At 43.4% G+C, this 22,365-nt stretch overlaps 1 protein-coding gene across 49 annotated transcripts in view; it reads left to right on the plus strand.

Moving 5' to 3' along the window:
• Positions 1 to 22,365, plus strand: part of MAP4K4 (mitogen-activated protein kinase kinase kinase kinase 4) — a 188,672-nt gene that overhangs the window by 131,120 nt on the left and 35,187 nt on the right. For all 49 annotated transcript variants that reach the window (XM_074332411.1, XM_074332400.1, XM_074332401.1 and 46 more), the window contains exons 9-13: positions 470 to 548; positions 3,888 to 4,063; positions 6,561 to 6,633; positions 8,159 to 8,369; positions 19,804 to 19,965. In XM_074332411.1, coding sequence (XP_074188512.1) covers positions 470 to 548; positions 3,888 to 4,063; positions 6,561 to 6,633; positions 8,159 to 8,369; positions 19,804 to 19,965 — 701 coding nt within the window. The remainder of the gene's footprint in view (positions 1 to 469; positions 549 to 3,887; positions 4,064 to 6,560; positions 6,634 to 8,158; positions 8,370 to 19,803; positions 19,966 to 22,365) is intronic.

Here is a 22,365-nt window from a genome sequence, read left to right on the forward strand (position 1 = left end):
AGTTTTGCTGTTTCCTTGCAATAATAGCTGTAACAATAGCTGACATTTTGGAGGGCTAACTGCCTACTGCATTCCAGGCATTGTGTGGGGCCTTTGCAGGCAGGGTCTCATTTAATCTCACAACAGCCCTATAGAATAAAATTATTTTCATTGTAATATTATAGATGGTTTTGAAACTTAGGCTGTTGACTCTTGTAAGACTTTAAATCAATGTTTATCTTTGACCATGAAAACTTTGCAATGTCTGTTTGAAATTGTGTATTCTTATTACTCTCGTCCTCCTCATATTTTGCTATGTTTACATGGGAAGCCACGGTGTGCCCTAGGGCTCATAACTAGGTAACTGGACTGCTTGACATAAAGCATATCAAGCAGACGATGGGACAGGGTATTTGATACTATGAGTGAGCCCTAGAGATCAAGAATGAGTAATAAGTGCCATACTGACACGACCGTCTCCTCTCCCCAGCTCTCTGTGACATGCATCCAATGAGAGCACTGTTTCTCATTCCCAGAAACCCTCCTCCCCGGCTGAAGTCAAAAAAATGGTAAGCTATGTCTGGTTTTCATTGTTGTTGTTCTTTTCCTTTTTTAAAATATTGTTCTTTTTTTAGTATTACTCTGAGACACAATTCTGGCCATTCTGATTCCCCAAGAACACAAGAGCCAGTGCCCCCAAAACAGCGTTTAAAAGGTGTATTGATTTTGTTTTTTCCATGATAAATTCTCTTTGATTTATAAGATAGTGACAAGTGGCCATATGAAGCACCATAACGTGATTAAAGAAAACTCTTCCATTTTAATATGTCAACACACTTTCACATGTAATATATTTCTAAACACTTTTGCATTAAAAAGCAAAGCTGCATTGATTCACAGTTCCTCGGATGAAATAGGCTTTTAAAATTAGTGGTGGCATTTACTGTACTTATTGCAAAGCATTTAAGTTAGATGTATCATTTTTCATTCCCCAAGAACACATCAAAGGAAGGGTCCCTTTTCTTTAGGCTGCCGCCTTTCTTTCTCCCTTCAACTCTCATTTTGTTTGCTAAACAAAAGTTTCTATCCACGGAGGGAAGTGATGACGCTCACTGACAAAAAGCTTGAAGACTTGCTGCAGTGCGAGAGATGCTGCTTTGGTTTAGGGTTAAGATCTGTAAGGAGGAGGGCAGTGCTCTGGTTTTCACCTGAGAATTTTGTCCACTTGTTCCCTCTTGAACTGTGAGTCCTTTCCTGACTGTCTCCGTTTCACACAAGCTTCTCAAGCATGGGGGCCTTCCCTCCTTTTTCCGGTTCCTGTTTTCCTGGGCTTATCTCTCTTACTAATGCTGACCTACTATGGGTTTGGCTTTTTTTTTCTTTCCGAAGTTATTCTCACTAGTTTTCCAATTAGTGTTGTCTCCTCTTAGGTTCTTGACTCTAATTCTGAAATAGGCAGAAGATCTCAAATTTAAGCCTTCTATTCTGGATCTGGTCTTTTCGCTGTTACTGTCTGCTCTTTTCTTATTGATTGCTTCTGATGTTCTGTAGTTTTCTTTTCCCATCTATGAGCGTATTCACATACACACGTAATTTTACTCTTGTTTCTTATTTCTCCCTGGTCCTCACTGTCCTTTCCCCTCTTTTGTCTGCTGACAGGATTTTTCTTATTCTTTTTATACTGTCCAGGTAACAGGTTGTCTACTCACCAGTGTTTGGAGAGTTTTTTGTTTTTTTTTAAGGCCGTACAGTTGCAAAGATTTTAGCCCCAGTGGTCTCCTGTGGGCACCCATGGGGGGGGCCACCCCTGGGGGGTCCACCCCTAGGGAAACCAAATGTATATAGTGGACATCAGCAAGGCGTGAGCCATGGGGCTGGGGTCACACTTTATCTGGTCATACCAAACTAAGTAATACTCATTTTCCCTTTGTTTTTCTCTGTCACATTTTATTAAAGGGAATTTATGCTCTGTCTTAAGGTGCCTCACAATTTACAAGTCTTGTCAGCTGGCTCCACTCTGATGATTCTGTGCATTACTGGCTGTTTTGGGTTAACTACTACGTGTATAATATAGTGAGGAAAAGAGACAGGAGCAGTGGCGACCAATTCTTCCTGTATTCTTCACCTAAACTTGATTAGATGCATTTTTATCCATTTACATCATTGCTCTCATTTTACCCAAGTTTTCTAAAGGGATGAGATGGTTACAGACATAGAGTCCTCTTCCTGTGTGGTTGCTGTCTTTCTGTCTACATGTGAGCTCCTACTGTTTCTGGATCAGTGGCTTTCAAAAGATGGTCAGTGAACTAACTCTCTTCCACCAGAACACGATGGTTGACTTTAAAGAATGTCTTGTGGACCCTTGGTCCCCAGTTAATCTGTAGACATGGTGCATGAGAATGCCTTCGGAATCTTTTCCTTTAGGGCTTCAGCCTCAAAGTTCCTGCTCTGTTAGGTCTGAGGTGTAACCCAGGTATTTGTATTTTTAATGCACTCCTGAAGATCCTTGTGGGCTGTGGGGTTTGGGAGTCTGTGTCAGAGCGTTCCAGTACAACTGTGTAGAAACCTCCATGTTTTTCATTAACCACAGAATAAAGGAACAACCTCTTTAAGTGACTTTGGGGGCCCTTGTCTGAGCTGACCCCAAACCTGTTTTTCTATTCTTTTCCACTTCTCATACTAGCATCAGAAAACGATTCATTATTCCTAACACTTGTTTACCTTTGTTCCTGTTGTTCCTTTCACTCTTGACTGATGGCTTCTCTCCCGCATCTTTAAAATATCAAAGGTCCTACTTTTCCTTGATATCTAACCCTCTGTAGCCGTAGTTCCTTTTCCTTCCTCTGTAAGTTTTGATGATACATCGGCTATTGTTGTCTATGTTTCCTCCACTTGATTTCCTGTGTGTATTTCTTATAGAGGCTGGCATAAACAAATGTAGATCGTTGATCCATAAATATTTGTTGAATTGAAAAAATAGTAAGGTTGAACGGAATTATAGGACAATGAAAGTGATTCTTAAAAGCAGTGAAGTCTTGGAAAGAATTGAACTGATTTTCTGAATCGTATTTTTAAAGACTGAATAACTCATTCATTCAACAAAAATTGATTACATACCTGAGTGGCCCGCCATGCTCAGTGTTGGGCGTTGCTGACAGCCAGCAGGGGAGACCGGCCATAAGAGCCCAGCCTGTTTGTTACGTGCAGGGCGCCCGGAAGGAAGGCTCCCCGCTTGGGGAAGGTGAACGTCGCCCGGAAAGGCTTCGCAAAAGAGGCCTGAGCTGAGTCTCAACAGATACGATGGATCAGAGGGTGTGGGCCCAGGCGAGGGTGGAGGTCATCACGAGCCAGGACCGAGAAACAGGCAGAAATCCAAGTGGCCAGCTGGGCAAATGTTGGTGACGGAGTTGTTGCCCCCTTCAAAAGTAGGATTTCCACCTCTAGAGAACTGATAAATAAACCAGTTGGAGACTCTGAAATGTCACATGAGCAGGTTCAAGAGCCCAGCATGTGGTCACTTGGCTCCTTGTCTCTGTGTGTCTCTTTGTCTCCCAGGTTCCAGACGTTTGTCTTCTGTCTGCCCTCATTTTAGCCGAAACTTCCCTTTACCCACGCACCACCTCCACCGCGGTGATTAAGTGATAAATAAGCAACATTAGATTTAAAGCCAGTTCATTTAAGTCGGACGTCCTCCATGCCTGGGGTGTGTTGTCAGTGACACGGTGTCCCTTGTAAACCGTGTATGAGGCATGGTCCTGGTCCCCAGTATCCCCTGAGAGTCCCAAACATTCGCGGGGTGTTCACCATGATCCCGAGGCGCCTTTGATTTCAGGCTCGTACGTTACTGATGTTTTGGAGCTCTGCTCTTGCTGGCAGAAATCCCATCATCCTTTTTCCTTCCTCTACAGGTCAAAGAAGTTTTTCAGCTTTATAGAGGGGTGCCTGGTGAAGAACTACACGCAGCGGCCCTCCACGGAGCAGCTTCTGAAACATCCTTTCATCAGGGATCAGCCAAACGAGCGGCAGGTCAGAATCCAGCTCAAGGACCACATAGACCGCACCAGAAAGAAGAGAGGAGAGAAAGGTATTAAACTTGCCGTATGTTCTTCTGAAAAGAAGTTTTTTGGGGGTTTTGCCAACTAGAATAGGTTACTCCTTTCCTGACCGTGAGTCTGTGCTCACGTCGCCTGCCTCAGGCCTGCGGGTCTGGCGTGTCGCAGCACCGGGCCACCAGCCTGCCTCATGTTTGGCCTGGTCCTCGCCAGGAGCACGTCTTTGCTGCTGCCCTTTCTGCTTCATTGTGGATGTTGCTTTCCACACCTGTCATTTGGGTTCCCTCAGCATCAGCTGTGAGCGTTGCCCTGGCGCAGTCCTGCTCTGGGACCGCCGGGGGCCTGACTGCTGCACTCGGCTGCCATGCTGTGGGTAGGCCGGGGCCGAGCGCGGGACCGGACTCCCTTTTTCTCATCACGCACAGCACGGACGTGCCCTCGCTCACCAACAAGTCCCGTTCTGTTTCCCGGGTCTTACGTGTTCCGTGTCCACCTGCCTGGCGAGGTACTGACCAAGCTTTGTCACCAGCTTCACAAAAGCTGCCTCCGTCATGCTCCAGCTTACATTGGTCTGTCTGTTTTGTGCAGTAACTACAGAACAGCATTTGGATAACGGGGATCTCGTTAATGAGGTATTTTTGACAGTCTGATTTCAAGGCCAAAGAAGAAACTAAAAAGAGCCAAGTTCAAGGCAGTAAAAGAGTCTGTTACAGTCATCTTTGCAGGCCTGCACTGAGCTTGTCACATGTTCATTTCAGCCTGACATAACTTCAGTATTTGGAGTTAGACCACCACTAATGGTCATAATGACTTTTTGCCCTCGGATACAGTCACTCATAAAAGTAATTAACCTTTTGTACATTAAGCTGTGCAGGTGGAACGAAGTGAACTAAAGTTTGCAACAAAATAAAGCCTTTTTTAGAAAAGGTGATTTGCATATTGGATCATTTTTCCAGTACTTTCTTAATAATAGCCAACAGTCATGGAACATTGCAAGGCATTTACTGAGTACTTAACCTGGAGCTTCTCATGTATTTCTCATCACCCGCATTCTGCATATGGGAACAGTGGGGTACTTTACCTGCATTTCTCATCTTCAAGTCACAGTGACCTCTTTTTTTCTCTTTGCATTCATTCACCTTCCAAATGACCTCAGCCTCTTGTCAGTAATGAATAGTTCACCGCACAAAATTTGAATCATAACAGAGTACCTATTTAAAGGATTCTAAACAGTATTTAGGTTGGAATTTCCCTTGGAAGCTAGCCTATTTTGATGTTCTTTAAAATTGTATAGTTTGTCCAACATAGAAGAACTAATGTCCTATGTATGGACTGATGGATTTGTTTTGTGTGTGTGTGTGTGTATGTGTGTATGTGTGTGTGCGTATGTGTGTGTGTATGTATGTGTGTGTGTATGTATGTGTGTATGTGTGTGTATGTGTGTGTGCATGTGTGTGCATGTGTGTGTATGTGTGTGCATGTGTGTGTATGTGTGTGTATGTGTGTGCGTGTGTGTGTATGTGTGTATGTGTGTGTATGTGTGTGTGTATGTGTGTGTGTGTGTGTGTATGTGTGTGTGTGTATGTATGGCATATGTCCACAGTTGTATACAATGCAGACTGAACCACAGTCTAAGTTCTCAGTCTGGTTTTTCTTACTGGGAAACTGATTTTAAACTTATGTGTCTCTGGAAAAAGTTAGAAATGTATTTTTTTTGTGTGTGAATAGACCTTGTTTTATAAATCTCTTTAACCTTTCTAGTTTTGATTGCTCTATGGAGTGAAATTGCTCACTCAAAGCCAAGTACTGACATGAAGTTCAGAGTCAAATAAAAGGGACGATTAGTTACTTTGGGAAAATGGTTAAAACCTGTTGAAGTGGAAGGGTGTTATTCATGTTGAAACTTTTGCTTAGTCTGGTCCAAGTAGACCAGCTTCTGTCTCCTCCTTTTGCTGTATTGTTTCATTAGTTTTTCCCTGGTTTCACCTTTATAGTTTGTGGGAACATTCAATTTTGTTTTTTCTGCTTTAAGTACCTATTCAATGCTTCACTTTTTGTCAGCCCAGCAGACTTCTTTCTCTCTGCTGTGTTCTAATGGATCCCCAAGTGCCAAAAATAACCAAATATATTCCTTTAGTTGGGGCAGTTAAATCTCTTCCTTTTGAGTTTTGTCATCAAGATGGACTTTCTGAATTTGCTGATGTGCTTGGGCCACTTGTGTGTCGAGGGCTGTGGGGCCCCTCTCACAGCCCTGGTCCCCTTAGCAGCGCTTCCCACAAGGGCTTGTGTCGAATGCAGCTGGATCTGCCCGTCCCTGGCAGGAAGCCCCGCCCAGGGAACGGCCACCGTGCGCTGTGGGAAATCGGTGTCATGCTCCTCCTGCCCCCACGTTCGCCGCCATACACGTTGTTATTGTCACAAAGAGCACGGTGTTTATTTTCTGCCGTAACACTCTTGGAGATGCTTGCCTGTACATGCACGCATCATGATTTGTGAACTGCCCGTTTATCCTGTCCTTTTTTCCAACAGATGAAACTGAGTATGAGTACAGTGGGAGTGAGGAAGAGGAGGAGGAGGTGCCTGAACAGGAAGGCGAGCCGAGGTAACGAGAAAGCCGCTGTGCAGCTTCCCACGTGGTGAGGCGGGATGCAGGGGTTCACAAGCCTGTGTCGTATGAAGGAACCTTAAATTCCTGTGAAAATGCCTTAATAACTTCTATTCTGGTGTTTTTTGAAAGATTCTTATAAACAGTCCCTTCACCCCCCCACCCCACCCTGGATCCTCTTACCCAACTGTGGGTAAAAGTACGTTACTTCCCCTCCCCGAGTCATTTGGAAATGTGTGGGGTTGTGTTTGGTCCTGGGGAAGGGGAGCTAGCTACCGGCATTTATTAGTCCAGGAGATGTGGATGGTAAATGTGTTGTAGTGTACAAAACAGTCCCACACACAAAGAATTGTCCTCGTCGTAGGCTATAGGCTTCCACTGCAAAACACTGCAGTCTTGCCCTAAATATTTTTGTTGGTTTGTTTTGCTCTTCCCACAACTGTGGGGACCAGCATTTCGTTTCCGCGATGAGGCCTATTCTGTCCTGATCCGCTGTACGGTCTGTGTGTTGGTTATCGCTGGCTTCCCACCGTGCAGCGCAGGAGAAGGTTGAAGAGTTGGTAGCACGAACCTCGTAGAAACTAATCAGTCAGGGAGTAGAGGATTTTACAGTATTAATGTGGGTCTTGCCTGGCAGCTGCAACTGACTGACCACAGGAGGATGGAAGGGAGTGTTGGAAGGACCTGTGCGGACCCATGTGCAGAGTGGGAGTTTGAAGAGAGCATATCGAGAGAATTTCTGGAAAAAGCTTCATGATGCCTTTTTGTTTTAACATAGAAGATTTGAACTCATTTGAGATGGAAACTTTTAGAGTAATTTGAACTTGTTTTCATGAGCAATACAATTGTGGCTAGGAGCATGAGCTAATGAAAGAGGCCGTTTGAGGAGATGTATTTGCCGTGTTACTCTGGGTGTTTTGGAAGTGGAGAGGTGACACTCAGCAGGGAGACCAGCTAGGAATGAAGCGGTTTAATCTAATCAGTGGCTAATTCTTGGGGCCTACTGGGCTCAGCGACTGACCCTGGAAATAAGGACAGTGGGAGGAAATCCGTGACAAGACGTGGCAGACCAGGTGAAGTAGATGAAGGTAAGGTCAGTGCTGAAGATCACGGCTCTTTCTGTCCTGGCAGACCTAGAACACGATGTTGCTCTTACTGATGGGCAATAAGGTGGTCAGAGAGGGACTGACTGTGGAAGAAGGTGATTTCAACTTTTCATTTTACTGCTTGAGTTGATGTGAGAATCCTAAGTGGAGATGTCTTGTCATGCAAACACCCCGGAGAGTTTTAAGATATTTATGAAACAGATGACAGAAGATAAATACTATTGGATTGGAGATGTAGTTATTCCCATGGGTTTATTGTCGAATCTAGGAGTGGGAGGAACTCATGGAGAGGATGAACGTGGAAAGGCCGCATGTCATGTAGGAAAGGCTGCACACTGGGCTGCATGTCATTTAGGGCCGCATGTTGTCTAGGCCGGTGGGCCGAGCGGCCCTGACAGCTGCGCTTCCTCTTACAGCTCCATTGTCAACGTGCCTGGCGAGTCCACCCTTCGCCGGGATTTCCTGAGACTGCAGCAGGAGAACAAGGAGCGCTCCGAGGCTCTTCGCAGACAGCAGCTCCTGCAGGAACAGCAGCTCCGGGAGCAGGAGGAGTATAAAAGGCAGCTGCTGGCGGAGAGACAGAAGCGGATCGAGCAGCAGAAAGAGCAGAGGCGGCGGCTAGAGGAGGTAGAAAAAGGGAAATGTCCACGTTGGTTTTCTGTCTTTATTTGCACTGGCGGGCGGATCCTCACCGGAATAGTTTCTGTAGCTTCCTGAGGTCACTCCTGCCTCCCACCCCGGCTTAGCTATTCAGTAGCTTCTGAAGGGAAGCCTGCGGCTTTGCGACAGGCAGGGCTTTGCATTCCTTGAGGTCTCAGCAAAGTTGTTCTTGCTTGGAAAAAACGTCAAGGACACAATCAGTCAGCATCACATTGTGACAGATGCTGGGCGGCAGGTCCCAAACACAGCCCCAGACCCATCTGGGGGGCAGTTTCCATTGTGATTTAAGTTGGCCAGCTCAGGCTTGACCTGATTTCTTCCCATGCTTGGCCTCTGGGTTCAAATTTATGTGTACATATTTTTCTGAAACCTCAGACTTTTCCACAGGAACTGCATTTTTCTACAAAGGCTAGGTTTTTCCCCTAAGTGCCTTAACTTCAGGCACATGTAAGAGTAAGGCATGAAGAAAAGCATTATACTGGGTGTAATGCAAGTGCTCTCCTGTAATCTAGTAGTTAATGGAGGGCTGGTTATGTCCTGCAGCGGGGAAGTACCTTTGTGCTGCCTGCTGACTTACCTCGTTAATGCTGTGAACCTCGGCAGTGGGCTCACCCACCGCCTTTTCATTTTAATTCACAGGAACATTATTTCCCTGTATTTCACTTGGGACTCAGAGAGTTTTTTTTTTTTTAATTTATTGGGGTGACAATTGTTAGTAAAATTACATAGATTTCAGGTGTACAATTCTGTATTACATCAAGAGAGTTTTTTGATTTTCTTTTCCTGGCTGCCTTTTATTATGTATTTCACATTCCAAGTTCCTCATTCATAATAGTTTCTGTTTCCATTTAATGGACACACCTAATTGTTTCACCTTTGTCTTTCACTCTAGACAAAGAACTGCAAACAGCAGTAAATCCCTGTATTGATACTATATCCTGGAGTTTATTTAATGACAACACACGCTGTTACCCAAGTTATTTAAGTACATTTTGTGGGGGAAGTCTTTACTTAGTTTTCCATGTTTGCAGTCTGAATCCTGAGAACTTGAGAATTTGTCTTTCCTTTAGAAGACCAGTGTCTGTCTAACAAGGAGGCTGGAAATACAGTGGTATCTCGGTTTTCAAACGTAATCCCTTCTGGAAGGCCGTTCGAGTTCTGAAACGTTCGAAAACTGAGGCACAGTTTCCCCATAGAAAGTAGTGCAAAATGGATTAATCCATTCCATGCCTTTAAAATCAACCCCTAAAACTGCAAATTTAGCATGAATTTTGCTATCTAATGATACCATAGATCCGTAAAATCTATGGCATTCGTAAACCAAAATGTTCGTCAACGGAGACATTCGAAAACCGAGGTACCACTGTACTCAGCCAGGGTTTGTGGACGAAAACACAGCACACAACCTTCCTCTGTAGTGGGGATAGCATTGCTGTTTATGTGACTCTTTTGGCAGTTTATTTGCAAACTCTTTCATTATATTTTTATGATGATTCTCAGTGCCCTTTGAATATAACACAGTGGGTTCTGAGGCTTGTTCAAGTTGCATGTCGACTTAGCACATGGGAATGCTTGAGTTTGGGGGCTCTAGTTGTTTCTCTAGAACATGCGGTATTCTTTACTGACCTTTGTCACCCTGGGCTGTACTTTCCATAACACACGATACAGGTTAGTTTGGTGGTTTATAACTTGAAGTGCCAAGGACCCAATCAGTTAGAGCTGGAAACGGCTTTCAGGGCCAGTGGTCATGACATAAGTGTCTGTCATTCAGCCTCTGTACATGATAGGGAGTGAGGATTGCCGAGCAAAGGCCAGCAGTGGCTCAAAGAGAGGGACTAAAGATTTAAAGCTGTTTTGTTTCATTAGCTACAGAGGCTAGAGAATGAGGGACGTTGTCTCAAAATGAGAACTTTGCACTTGACGACTTGTGTCGATTAGCCCTTTAATGTCAGCTTCTCAGTAGACGTTCAAACTCAGAGTCACCTCTTGATCAGGAAACGGGGAGCTGGTACTGAAACGGGGAATGTTTGCGTGAATAGAATCCACGGGTTTGGATTCTTGATGAGCTAGCTCCCTTTTATTAGCCTGGGTAGTTACGCACTGTCTACACTCTAGGTCTCAGAGGCTAATTTCGGATTATTTGTGCCATAAATGGTTTGTAGCCCTTGTTGGCATTAAAGGTTCAATCAGAACTGGTTGGGGAACAAAGTAGATAAAGATAGTCAGCCTCAGTCATAAGACAAATGACAATTAAAACTGAAAGAAGATAACTTTCTACCAGCAACTGGCAAAAAGAAAAGGTCCAAAAGTCGAGGTTGTGGGAAGCACAGCGCAGCTGTCCTTTCTTTTCAACTGCCACTAAGTCAGGCCCACTGAGGATCAGGACTTCTCTTGCTACCACCCCATCTCTTTCTGAACCCTCTTTTCGGGTAAGAGGTCCTGCACCATGGGTCCTGCGTCTTTAAGAAATCTGTCTGTACATATACACTCCACTCTTCCTTCGATGCTCTTTGAAATTTACTGCTGCTGGCATCTCTCTCCTTTGTTTTTCTCTGCTTCCTCCTCTTTGGCTCCTGTGTGAACTGGAGATCTTGCAAATATTTTTGAGTATGTCTCCCAGTTCTGCTGAAAATGACGCTCTTGTTTATGTTTTCCATTGTCTTGGTTGCTTCTGGATGGTCCCAGGAGGAAAAGTGGGGGAGGCTGAGCTCGTGCAGCCAAAGTTCATCCTGGTACTTTCATCCACTCCGTTCCTGTCCCTCACAGCCCTTCAGGGGTGTGACTGTGCTCCTAGCCTTCTCTTCGGGGTGCAGTCAGTGCTGCTCAGCCTACTAGAGGTATTTTATCCAGATTCAGAACCCCACATGATAAATAAAGGTCTCCCTTCATCAAAAACTTGAATATTACCACATTCCTTTTCATATGTAAACACAGCACCACCGCTTTGGCTCACGTAGAACTTGGTGTCTAGCTTATTTTTTTCTCCACAAAAATTGTTCACAGGCCATCCTTTTCTCCCGTGCTGTTCTTTTTTTTTTTCTGTTTTGAGCAAAAAGGGAGAATATTTAATTGTATTATCTTTCTACCCTAATGGTTTTGTGCCCTTTTTCATTGACTCTTGATGTGGTGCCTGTTAACTCTTTCTCTCTACTCCCATGGCACCCACATATTTGATGAGCATGTTTTCTCATTCTGTGTCTGTGTTTAGCAAAAATATTAGACAAGCTGTTGTCTTTGCGAAAACCCAGTCAGTATCTAAGACAAGATTACTGTCTTAGTTGGGGTACTTTGGATGTGTTTTTGAACATGTTACATATTTAACTAAGTTTCCTGTCTCCTAGTCTGTACTTCTTTATTTTGACCTCATAGAAACTGAAATTATTGGTAAAAGCAAGATGCATTTGTCTGTGGTTTGTTGTGCTACTTTTAGTAAGCTTCAAAAAAAAAAGCAAACTTCTTAGGGGAAGATTTGTTTTTAGAAAGCCTACAGTGCCATCATGACAGCACACTTTTTTAAAAAATAAACTGTGCATAAATGATATTTTTAATATAGGTAGGAGTCAAAATCAAATTTTTCATTTGAGGTTAGACCTTATCCTTTTCTTAAAAAATAAACCATAAAAGGGAAAACACCATCCCCTGTCTTCCCAGTCTTACTCTTTTGTGGCAATGATGCCCTCCATGCCTGTGTTCTGGAGACTGTAATGCTGGCCATTAAGCCCGGTTAGGAACACCACAGAGCAGCTGCGCCGTTTTTTCTACTTGTTTCTCCCTTTCTGTTCTTGATCGGATATTCAGGATTCGCCTGTCTCAGAATCTTTCTGCAGGTATTTAAAAAAATAATCTTTTATGATCTTTCCTTTCAAAGCTTTTAGCCCTGAAGTGGCCGTCATCACTTTGTGGTTTGGGGGCACCTGACCCCTCCAGTGAGGGCGTCAGCGTTAGTGTCAGCCCAGCACTTTCTTTGCTTTGCTGCTGCTCCTACCCTAGAACACACGGTTACATTCGTTTCTATCATTTCTACAAATTCCAAAGTGACTAAGGTTTTAGAGAAGTGGATGGAAGTGGAAGCAAAGGGAAAACAAGAGAAAAATAATTTTTTTTTAATGTATAAAATAGTTTATATTGGCTTGTAAAGTGACTTTAATCAGAGACTAAAATTTGTTATTTAATTACAGTTTTAGTTACCAACGCTCCAGCACCAAAGAGACTGTCAATATAATGTCGTGCTCAGTGTTTAAAAATCCATTAGGGTTATCAAGAAAGAAAAGTTTTCTGTATTAAAGCTTACCGCTGTACAGACTGTCTTATTCTACCATCAGATTTAAGCTATTTAAAGAGGCTATCGAGAAAAACGTTTTTCCATGTGAAATGGGATTAGTACTGAAGCTAAATTATAACACAAGGAAAACAGACGTTTCTAAGAAAAAGATTAGTAAGCTCTGCCTTGTGTTTGTTATGTATTTCTTAGTTATGAGATCGTGGAAAGAAGGCGATAGTACATCATGACAGCACACTCGTCTCTCTCTGTCTCGCTCTCTCATTAAAAAACAGTCCATAAGTGATCTTTCTAATATAGATAGGAGTCAAAATCAAACTTTCTGAGCAAAAGTGAAGACTGTTCGCCACAACAGTGATTCCATGCATTGGAAAGAAACAGGAGCTGTGTCTTCACCCCTCCTCATCTGCACGAAGGCCCTTGGTTTGGCTGGTCATGCGTATCTGCGTGTTAGCACAGCTCCAGCTTTATTGTCTGCAGTGATCGCCGCCTCAGCATGCAGGTACCCCCTCTGGCCCAGGCAGCGCTCGCTGTGACGTCAGCAGCTTCCCTGTTTTACAGAGGATAGCTGTCTTGTGTTTCAGAACTCCCTAAGTTCTGGTAAATCTTTCCGTGCCCCCGTCTAGCATTTGGTTATGTTTACAGATAAATTTTGTAAGAGTTATTGTAATTCAGCAAATGTTGTTTGTTGCTTAAAGAGGAAGAATTGCCTTTGGGAAGAAGCAAATCGTTTCTCTACTAAGGCTGCATCAGAATTTGGACTTACAATACTCGGGGTGGCGGGCATTATGTGTGTGCAGTAACATGAGTTCAGGAGTTCCTGGAAACGGCTGAGTCTGACGAATAGGATGGTTTATTAAAGTCAGTTAGTTGCTGCTAAAGACTTACAGTGAGTCCAGTGGGGTGTGTTTAAATAGATGTCACAATTATCACTATGACCTATTTAGAAAAGTTTTTAGAATCGTGAGATGAAAACATTGCTTCTAAATACCAAACTAGAAAGGGAACTTAAAGATAATTAAAGCATAGTTAGAAAAGTACATATTTACTCAGGCATACTTGGAAAAATTTATCTAATAAGGAAATCTCTTTATAACTTGAGAGATTTGGATATCACTTAATAGCATCATGCAGTTTCTTGATTTTTGTTTGATTTTGTTTTTAAAGAAAGAATGATTTAAGAAAATAATAATAACATTAGTTTGCAGATGCTTCAAGAGATTATATTATGTATATCATTCTTAGCGGGGTAAATCAGGAAACACATGCTTATTAGAATCTCCTAGGTTTTGTTATTTGAAATCACAGGCATAAGATTAATCCAATATTACTTAGGTGGTTTGGTATATATGCTTTATTTTTGGCCATTTTCTTTTGAGGTTCTCTTGCAAAAGGCCAGCTTTTGATGTTAATCATCAATTAAGATATACTTACGAGGGGCTTTCTTTAACTTTTAATTATTCCCCCTCCCCCACCACACTCACACAAATTGAGGGCCTGTTCTGACTGCAGTGGTTTCTATGGTTAGTAGTAGTTTAAATTCTTGCTCTTGGTCCAATTTACCATTGCAGATATTAGAGCATAATGTGGAAGGGGATGCAGTACCTGCCTTGTTCTTGCCTTGGCCGTTGGCCTCCCTCCCATCTAGGACCTGCCTGGTGGGCTAGTTCTGGGCCACCTACCCGTTTCCACATTGTCTTGTGGACTTTTTAAAGGGATATGACTTACCTTCCCTACTTCTCTTGGTGGAGAGGGGCCGTGTCTGGTTTATCTTCTTGTACTCATGGTGCTTAATAGTTCTCAAATGGATGAGCCAGTCATTTGTAGTCCTACATGTATCTCTGGAAAGAAAAGTCTTGTTCTTGAAATTTATGCCTCTTCTTACCTGGACCTTTGGGCCTGAGATCTCTAATTTCAGTTCCAGAATCACCTTAAAGTACTTTGAGGGAGCTTATCAAATATCTGAGGCATAGACAGCGTGTTGTGTAACGTATGCTGCACTGTGCAGCCCTAACAATCATTGTTCAAGCCTTTCTGTACTTCCTCGGTGATGTGGAAAAGATGGCTTTCTGATTTGAGTGGATTCCGTAGGACCTAGCGATAAGAATGGATTCTTGAGTCTTTACTCAGATGCTCAATGTTGGAGATAAAACCACAGCAGATTTTGTCTTGGATGTCATGTGCTGGATGAGCGTTAGATTTACAATTCCAAATAGCGTTTATTGTGATCCTTACTGGGGTGGGGGAGGGAGGGATGAGTGAAACAAGATTGCTGCTCTCAAGGAGCTTATGTTCCGTGGAGCATGTTGATCTAGTAACCACGAGGGCGCTATTTCACAGGAAACAAGAGCCTTCCAGAGGTTTTCATTTAACAGTTCACATCATCTGTTTTTGCCTGTCCCTGTTTGTAAGAGGTTTGCTTACTGTTACTTTAGGATGTGCATTTTGAATTAAACTTATTATAATAATTTAAATTATTTTAATTAAATAACCACATGAGAATGTAATCATTGACTTTGGAAAACAGTTGAACAAAAACAACTTGAAGCTTACTGACTTTCATTGAGAAATCCCAGTGAAATGACTGAAAAAACAAAAATGGTATAAACGACAGGACAATGAGAAGAAGAAAGGAAATAAAATTGTGTAATTAGCGCATGGAAGAGTAAAGACTAGAACAAGGCCGATACCACAAATCCCTCAAAATGGGAGGTGGCAGGTGGGGCCACAAGCATAGGTAGATCTGTGGAGCAGGCCGACCCCCACCCCATGCAGCCAGGCTGCTCGGACACCTCCTCAGCAGGAGCTGGTACAGGTGAGCGACAAGTGAGAGACTCAGAATGGGGAGAAATCAGGCACAAATACAACCGAAAACGGGGGCATTAAGTGACAGTCTGAGTGAAATCAGTGTGACTGCAAGCGCGCCCACCTCCCCCAGGTCCCTCGTGCTGGCAGCCACCTCCTTCTCCTGCACTGTCTCCCAACCAAGGCAGGGTATTGAGGGGTTCTCACAATAGCGTAGATTCCCCCCGGAGATAGCGGCCAGCCCAAGGGAGCTGGGAAATGGGTGTGGGGTGTGGGCAGGGCCGGTGATGCCCCTGCCCTCCTGTGAGCCCGCCCTGATACTGGTTCCCTCCTCTCTGCTTTTCCTCTGCAACTTCGTTTCTTCTCTGGAGACATCGTGGAAATTTGAATTGAGAGGCTGGTTTGAGTCGGGTGCTGGACTCACTCCCGGACATCAGCCTGGCAGCACCAGGGCCCTAAGGAAGGTGTTTCTGATAACAGCCAGGGCATCGGCAGACCTGGAGACAGGCTTTACGTTCAGATTTTAAAAAAAATAATTATATATATATATAGTAACAAGAACAGAAAAGCAAGTACATCCCATGGCTTTTCTTCTGTGTGACACCGTGGAGCTAAGTGGCACCTGTACTTCAACGGCATTCCTCACAGTTCTGTCGCCTGCCACATGGTGTGTAAGGAAATGGCAGCAGGCGTGTCCGTAAGGCGGTTTGCAGGTGTGGCTATGGTCCGTGGCATTGTTTTGAGCAGGGGCCTTGAAAGGGTTGTACTCATGCGTCCCATCAGTAAAAAAAAAAATTGATCATGTAATGTGACAGAGATATGCCACTTACATACTGTTGTACTGACTATGGACATTATAAAATAGCTATCTGAAAAGGGTGAATTGCAAATATAAAGAAATAAAAGTTCAAGTTTTTTCTTCCTTTTTTTCCTCCTATACTCCGCCTATGCTCGCTTTTAGAGACAACTGATGCAGAGACACAGCATCTCCGTTCTTCACTTCCCTCCTTCTGTTCATCTTTGAGTGTCACCGCATCCAGGCACACTCCCAAGGGTGTAGGCAAGGAAGGGTAGAGCCCAGACCTTGCCAAGAGGAATGTTTCTCTTAACAGTTCGCTGCTTATGAGACTCCAAAAACAATTTTTCCCCCTCAGACACCAACGATCGACTTCTTCCAAAACATATCCAAACTCCACGCCATGAATGGATTTCCAGTCCAGACTGCCTTCTTCCCACCCCCACTGCGCACTTTGACAGGTCAGGAAACTGAGGCGCATAGAGGGGAAGTGGTTTATGCCAGGACAGCTGAGTCAGGACCAGAACCCCAGCCCATGAGTCGTTTCTGTCCTCTTTCTAGGATTCCATGGTGGCCACACTAAACCTTCTCAGAACCCGTTTAACACATTTTGACCACTTTGTTATCTGAAAGGTGTAAAATTCAGTGTATAGGATCCTTAGCCTCTTCTGACCTGTTCACATTATTCTGATTGGCTTGGAACTTGAATTCTCTTGAAGCTGAGGGGGAATCTTCAGGGCACAGACACTGGTTGCCTTTCTTCTGTTTTTCTTCTTCTGTTTTCCTTCTGTCCGACTGACTTTGAGGGAAGTTGTTTCTGTGTCCATGTAGGAAGCTCTTCGCCTCCCTTTGTTGCGATTGTGGGTTCTTTTCTTTCTTCCAGAGGTGGGGCCCTTCTTACCTAGCCTCCCGGGTGTTTGCCAAACCCAGTGTATTCTAGCAGCTCATTCCTCTTTTACAAACCTGGAAGTGTCCGGACTGTTGCCGGCTTCATCCAGGATTGTCCTTGAGCACCTAAGCAGCACTGAGTCTCAGTAAAAGTGGTAGAGTCACCTTGCTCGCTCCCTAGAACCGAAGCTTCCAGAAGCGTCCATGTAGTTTAAGCTTTAAAGCTGAGTGAATGAGATAGAGATTCTTTGCAGGTCAGCCTCAGGTTTATTAGAAGGCTTTTTTGTTTTACTTTTCATGTATTTTTACTGAAAAAAATAAAAGTTCAAAAGATGTTTTTCTTGGAAAATGCGGTTAGCTGGGAATATCTGAAGGAATGAAATAATGTCTATTTAAAGCAAAGAAATTTCTTTTCCCCAATTGGCAAATTAAAATCATTATTATTTTTTCGCCAATGTTAGAAAAATGGTTGTGTTCTCAGCGACTGTATATTTGTTGTAAGTGATGTAGTGGTGAAAACCAGTCTGGTTTTTTGCTCCTGTATAGGAAAAGCAATAGATATAAAAGATCTTCACTTAATTTGCCCTGAAGGGGAAAGACTCCAGGAACACTGCTTGCATGCAAATCTCAGATTTCTTACTTCAGATTTCTGTGTGTGTTGTTCGAGGAGTCTGGGGTGGTGGAGGTGGTTGTGTTTGTTTTGTGTCCTGGTAGCTAATTTTTAAAAACAAAGTCTCCAGCTCTGAGGGGTTCAGGGCAGTGCATAGGGCTGGGACTGTGCCCACTCCCTCCTGGCCCTGAGTGCAAACCACACAGAAAAAATGGCTTCGGAGCAGAAAGCCCAGTTTTCGTGGTTTGGAATAGACTCTACTATCTTATTTTTCTCAGACTTAAAAAAAACAACAAAGTATAAGGGCATTAAGCCAGCAAGCACCAGGCAGCAAGTGCATTGTATGGGGGCACTTAGGTGTTAGAATTTAATGACGATGCCATAGCCGGTAAAGTTGTAGTTTGTAAACACCAGGGCCAGACACGGTTCTTTTTATGCCCACCTCACCCATGGGAAAGTGGTGAGTTTTGTGTTCTGAATTCTAGGAGCAGACAATGGGGAAACTCCAAAACACGAAATGTAGGGAACAAGAGAGAATGTGGGGCCAAAGGCTGACTCAACTTCACTGAGAATAATGATGATGTAGTTAGTTCTCAACGGAGAGACCAGATACTAGGTAATCCTTTCCGTCCAGTTATTCCACATGTAAGACGTTTGCACATTTCTCAGGCAGTCGTTTTTGAGTATCTACCTGCAGATTGAACGCTAGCTGAGGGTTGGGGAGAAACCCAGAAGGAATACTTAACTCTAAGTACTTACTTTGTACAGTAACATCCCCCACTGCTCGACCCCAAACTTCCTTGTTTGTGTAATAGTTCATCTCAGGGTCACATTCAAGTTTGTGGGGATAATATCAGTTCCCTGTATCTTGAGAAATCCAATGGCTGATTATTTTCTAGAGCTGTGCAGTCCAATCCAGTAGCCCATGTGACTATTTAAATTAACTCTAATGAAACAAGGTAAAAGCTCAGTTTCTCAGTGGCACTAGTCACATTTCCGGTGCTTGGTAGTGAGGGGCTGCTGCGCTGGACCGCATTGTCATCAGGGAGGACTGCTGGGCAGTGCCTGTCTAGAGCCTAGCAGTTTTTTCACATTTATGGAAGAATTGGTTCATTTTATACTCTGCACTGTGGAAGTGCTTTATGACAGACAGGTCGAGCTGGGTGGGACACGCAGCGCACAGGTGCCCCTCCTGTCACAGTGCTCTAGACCGTGGGGTCACCCAGAACAGACTGGGTTAGGAAAGGCTGTCAGAGGGAGTGTGCTGATACAGCAGCACCTTTTGCACCTGCTGATGGGATGCAGGGTGGTGTCTGGTTAACAGGAGAGGCTACGAGGCAGAGCGGCCCTTCCAGCTGGAGGCCTGCGAGCTGGTGACACTGGGCAAGTCACTTAACTTTTCTGAACCTGTTTTCTCATCATACCTACTTCCTAGGTTTGTTATAAGGATTGTGTTAGGTAAAGTGAGTGGAATAAGGAAAATGAAATACTTAGCACCGTGTGAGCTCAATGCATAGCAGGCCTGTGCTCAATCGCAGTTTTTTGATATTTGTGGTGATGACTGTGGCATTTCTTATTCTTGTTGAGGCCCATTCCTGTCTTCCTGATATGTGCTGCTCCTCCGCCCTCAAAATCATTTCTCTCCTTTCTTTGCTCTATTTCTGTCCTCTTTATTCCTTTCTCTTCTGTCTTTTTCCTTTGACTTAAGGGCCTTGGGCCACTCTGCAGTGATACTCAGGATTATCCCCTCATTGCTGTGGCAGAGTGGAGAATGGGGAATAACTGATAGAAAAACGAGACCAAACCCTGTAGTGATTCAAAGAAACACAGCACCTTTGACCAGGAAGGTGGTACATGAGGAAGCTGGTACATGCAGGCCCAGGGGCCTCTTGGAAATGATTGGCCAGCAGAGACGGGGTCCACCAACGCACCCTCGTTAGCACCGCCCTATAGCTGGTCAGCTACCTGTTACGAGAGCCATGGCCAGAAGGTCCCTGCTGATGATCTGTCTTTGCTTACGTAGCAACAAAGGAGAGAGCGTGAAGCTAGAAGGCAGCAGGAACGTGAACAGCGACGGAGAGAACAGGAAGAGAAGAGGCGCTTAGAGGAGCTGGAGAGAAGGCGGAAAGAAGAAGAGGAGAGGAGACGGGCAGAAGAGGAGAAGAGGAGAGTTGAGAGAGAACAGGTTAGTTCCCAGGGAATGTTCCAGCCATGAGTGAGTTTGTGAGTTGGGGTGATTGGGGCAAAAGTACACACACGTGTGCATGCACGCACACATGTTTAAGGACGTTAGAGATTTAAAAATGCTGAAACAACAATTGGAAGTGCACCAGTAAACTGAGTCTCTTGTCTTTAAAAAAAGGTACATAAATTATTATGCTTCACAAACCTCTTGAAACCAGCTAAATGGTCTCCAAATAGTATGATGGGTGAAAGATTTCTGAATACATCTTCTTGGGTCTGGCTTAAATGCTTCAAACCTCACACAGCTGGATGATAATTAACCCTTTTTAAAAAGTGAAATTAAAAACCAACTGTAAGAAATTTCTGTGAGAAATGTTTGAAGCAGCCACTGGGTAAGCGAATATTTCATATATCCTGGCATGTAATTCAGTACATACATATGTAACATTAGAAAAACTAACAACGTTGTTGTTTTGTTTAACAAAAAAAAAAAATCAGGATTTAGTAATATGTACAGCATTTGATAATGCCAGATAATAGTTGTCTTTAGAAATCTCTTAAGTTTGCTGAACCACCTGTGCAAACAGAATCGACTGCTTTTCGTTACCTTTGTTGTCAGAGTGAATCCCATTACCAGCCTGTCATGCCTTTGAGTGGATCACTCTTTGTTATGAACTTTGAATAAAGAAATAAAGTTATGAATGGGGACCAATTTAAATAATGCTTGAAATTCATACTTAAAATACTTGAAAAAAAACCACCACAATTGCATTAACTTCCAAATTTGGTTAATCAGCTACTACTATCCTTGATACTAATTATATGCGTCAGGTTTCCTGAGACTTGGGTCTTCATGCTTATCAGTTTTTCCTAGGAATTTAAGTGATATTCTTTATCTGTTACCTTATTGATATTATTGGCCAGTTAACTGATGTGTTTTTTTCACATTCTAATTTATACTTGGGGACCGCAATGAGGAGAGAAAACATACACACTTTTAAAAATTAAATCACCTACGGGTAATTCTCACAGTTTGATTGTGCAAAGATGGTATGAAAGTAATACTCAATCTTTATTGTTCTAATGGCAGTCATTAGCTTTTGTGGATAGCAAGTATTCTTCACCTCTTCTTTTAAAAAATAGCATCAGAATTCACTTTTATTCTGCTTTCCTCATTCTGTTACAAAATAATTGCCCTCTTGACAGCGGTGTAGGAAACATGTCATTTCTGCCTCAGTGTGCGTGTTTGTGTACATGTATAATTGTACCCTGTGTGTTCATTGACTGTTAGGGCCTTTGTAATTTGGATCGATGTGAATTTTCCAGTTGTCCCTATGTTTTGAAGGCAGAAAACCAATGAAGGGACTAAGTAAGTTATGGTTTAATTCTGTCTAGTTCAAAGAAGCGCTGAGCTGGGAGTCAGATTCCTTTCTCAGTCATTGCTGGGGACGCCACACACCACGTGGGCAGCCCTTGGCATAGTGTGTGTCGTGGAGGGTTAGGCTTACATGCACCTCGGGAGCCCAAGGTGCAATCGGGGGCATTTGCCAGTGGCCTTGCAGACATGCTTTTCCCCACATTGGCTCTTTTTGGCTAAATTGCCTTTCTAAGGAAATTTTGTCATAATTTCTATTACCCAGCATTCTCTGAACCAGGATTATTGGCTAATTAACACTTTTGTTCAGCCCAGATGTATGGTTATTTTTATCTTAAGGTGTGAACTTTGGTATGAGTGGATGGTCAGCAGTAGACACTAAAGAAATCTCCTGAATTTCAGCATAAATTTGCCCTCACAGACCCCATAGTCTACTCCCCTTCTAGAGAACTTAGCTTTCTTCCCTGTTGAAAAGGAAGGAAACTTCTTTTGTCTGTACAATGTTTCATTCTTTTCAGTTATTTTATATCTCATGTTGGCGCCTCACAAGATGTCCTGAGAGTATTCTTGGTGCTCATTTCTCAAATGAGGAGACAGAAAATGGGAGCTTGAGGGCTTGCTAGAGGTCGTAGGTGGAGGTCACGTGCTTTCCCAGGCCTTTAAATATGCATGCAGCGTCAAGGTTGATTCTTTCCTCTTTACATAACATGTTGTGGATGTGTTTACCTGTTGTCATTAGTTTATCATTCTCTTCCCATTGGAAATAAGTCACGTCCACCCCCTCCTTTCTCTGCGTGCGAGCGCACACACACACACTCACACTCACTCTACAGTGAAGAGCCTGGACATATTCACTGCTGAAAAGTCACCTGAATCTGGTGCTCCCATGACTTTCAGAATGTAGTCATTCCAGGTATCTTCTGTATCATCGGAGAAAACACAAATCGTGTTTGTTTTAATGTTAAACAGGTTTTAGTTTGGGATTTTAAAAGTTAGCAACCTACACTTGTTATAAATAATGACTAA

The sequence above is a fragment of the Rhinolophus sinicus genome, linkage group LG05 (assembly GCF_036562045.2).
Source record: "Rhinolophus sinicus isolate RSC01 linkage group LG05, ASM3656204v1, whole genome shotgun sequence".
In the NCBI taxonomy this organism is placed as follows: Eukaryota; Metazoa; Chordata; class Mammalia; order Chiroptera; family Rhinolophidae; genus Rhinolophus; species Rhinolophus sinicus.